This window comes from Octopus bimaculoides, chromosome 9 (assembly GCF_001194135.2).
Source record: "Octopus bimaculoides isolate UCB-OBI-ISO-001 chromosome 9, ASM119413v2, whole genome shotgun sequence".
Taxonomy (NCBI): Eukaryota; Metazoa; Mollusca; class Cephalopoda; order Octopoda; family Octopodidae; genus Octopus; species Octopus bimaculoides.
The window spans coordinates 21,099,993-21,102,693 of record NC_068989.1 but is presented as its reverse complement, the minus strand read 5'-3'; the positions used below and the strand labels follow the sequence as shown (position 1 = coordinate 21,102,693).

At 32.4% G+C, this 2,701-nt stretch overlaps 1 protein-coding gene across 1 annotated transcript in view; it reads left to right on the top strand.

Annotated features, from left to right (window-relative positions):
- The window catches only part of LOC106876839 (corticotropin-releasing factor-binding protein), a 155,065-nt gene that overhangs the window by 129,740 nt on the left and 22,624 nt on the right, over positions 1-2,701 (top strand). Inside the window, exon 6 of the mRNA XM_052970482.1 lies at positions 674-730. Within this exon, the coding sequence (XP_052826442.1) occupies positions 674-730 (57 nt within the window). The remainder of the gene's footprint in view (positions 1-673; positions 731-2,701) is intronic.

Genomic DNA, 2,701 nt, shown 5'->3' with positions numbered 1-2,701 from the left:
TATATATATATATATATATATATATGCACATGCATACCTACCTACATGCATACATACATACATTACGTACATGCATACATACATATGTGCATGTATACATACATACATACACCAATAATAATTGGTGCAGTTGGTTTCTGAGAAAATGCCTATCTGACATTCTGAATACGCTCGGATTTCAGATAAAGAAATCAAAGAAATAACTCGCACATTACAAATACACTCTGGAAGTGGAACATTAACAATATGCAAGTTTTTCTCAAGTAAAAAATGTGACATTATTTTCGTTACCTACATACTAAAGATATGTGTGTGTGTGTGTGTGTGTGTGTGTGTGTGTGTGTGTGTGTGTGTGTGTGTGTGTGTGTGTGTGTGTGTACATACATAAATACATACAAAGCTAAAATGTGTTACTGCGTGGACATCTATGTGACTATGTTGTCTGTCGTAGGCAGACAGCGTTCACGGGTTTTTATAAATGTTACGCCCAACGAGAAGTTGCCTTGAATTTTTTTTAGTAGCGTAGCCTACTTCATGATGAACCAGGCTTCATGATACTCGCTTCTCAAAAATGCTTATATACGATTCATGTAGACTTACATCAATATCACTGGAATGAATCATTAATCATTCTGCTATTCGTCTCCATATTTATTTTTCTTTACTTTTGCAGAGTCTCCAGTCGTTTTTTAGGAAACAACTCACCCCATCTCTGAAATATAACAGCCAGGTAAAGTAATGGTATTATATTCTTAACTGCTGCATTTTGTAAGTAATTATTTGTAAATACATGTACTAATTGATCTTGAAATCACATTAATACCCACCGTAGAAATTTAGATAAGTCTTATACTCCTATACTATGAGGTAAGAAAACTCAGCGATGTGTTGCAACTTGTAGGGCTGCGGGCAAAATAGCTATGATATTTATTAATGACACTTTACGTTCTAAGATGAAATACCACTGCTGTTATATTTAATATTCATCCTTAAGAGGGGCTATATAATAGGTTTCAGTCAAATACGTGTAGATACGAGCAATTATTTTCTCTTCTAGACTGGATTTAAACAATTATATTCTCTTCAGTATAAGTGATAGAATCGCTACACCGTCAGGAATATAACTTGTGGTATTTAGTTGCGTCACTCGATTTCCAGTCGACTATGCATTTCAGCTTTCCAGAGTCGATAAAATGAATACTAGTCAGATACGTGGATCGATTTAATGGACTGCTTCCATACTCCAAATACTATACTATAAATCGGAATTAATCTCTTAAAAGAAAGATGCAGAGTAAAACATATAATTCTGCTCCTTTAGGATGATATATCGAAATACACGAGTGTCTGATTGTGTTTCATCTTGGGCTACAAAATGCACTATGCTCAATAGTCTATCAGTGCCAAAGTTATAAATCATTATTAGAGTTAATAATGTAGTGGTGGAATTGGCAGACTTGAAGATTTCCATTTACGCTTCTCGAACCTAATTCAAAGTGTGAGCAAAATACGAAGTCGACATTTGTATATAAAAAAGTTCTCTACATGTATGAATTTCGGGAGAAGTTTACTTATGTGAGATGATTTTTTTGTTTTAGTATTTTCAGTATACTGTCATATTGCGATATTAATTTAAATTTTGGTTTTGGAGTTGACAAGACAGTTAAACAGAAATAACACGGGATTAAAATATTCTACGAACAATTTTCCAAAAATTTTAAAAAAACGTGTATGAAGAAGATAAATCACTCGAATAACATCTTTTTAAAACCTTGTAAGTTTAAGAATATCTATTAGATAGAACAAAAATAAAGAAAAACATCAATTCATATCAAATCCCTTTTGAACCGCAAGCATAAAAATACTTCAACACTATTTTGGATAACGTCAAGAACATCGTCAACAATCTCAATATTTGAACACAGAACTAAAATCTTAATCCCACAAGGAACCACATATTACGTTAAAACACATTACACAATTTTCTAAACTTCCCACTTCTAGATTCAAAATCATATGTTAAAAAAAAAAGTAGCACTCTTTCAAGTTAAACAAATAAATGCGCGTGTTCTTGATTGATTAAGTTCTTTTAAGTTTAATTCTCAATACATGATATAAATGCAGAATGGTTGATATTGTTTATTGAAGAGCTTACAAAAAATTGTTTCACACGCACGGGTTTTTATTATTTTATTTTATTATTATTATAATTTTTTTTTTTTTTTGAAAAACTAAATTATAAGTTTGAAGCGATCATACAAAAAACACGTGTTTGTGTGAAGAGAGGAAGTACGTGAGTGAGAGAGATTTGATTTGCATGTAGAAACAGAAAGAATTTTTAAATGAAATTTACGAGATTTACTTGAATAATGTATCTGTTATTCGTCCAGATCCTTTATTATGGTTTACGTAAATTATGTTGCAACGTTAGCACCGATTCACCGGATCTTTAGTCTGGACAACACGATATATATGTATATATATATATATATATATAGAGTTATTAATATTTCTAAGTCTCTCTAAAGGAGACTACGACAGCGGTACTGGAAATTAATAGTTATCGCCAAGCCAACATGGCAGTCCCAAAATTAGGACGAAAGCTGCCGTGAATTAGCTCCAAGAAGCCATCGCCTCTAGCTAGATATATATATACACACAAACACACACACACACACACACACACACACACACACACACA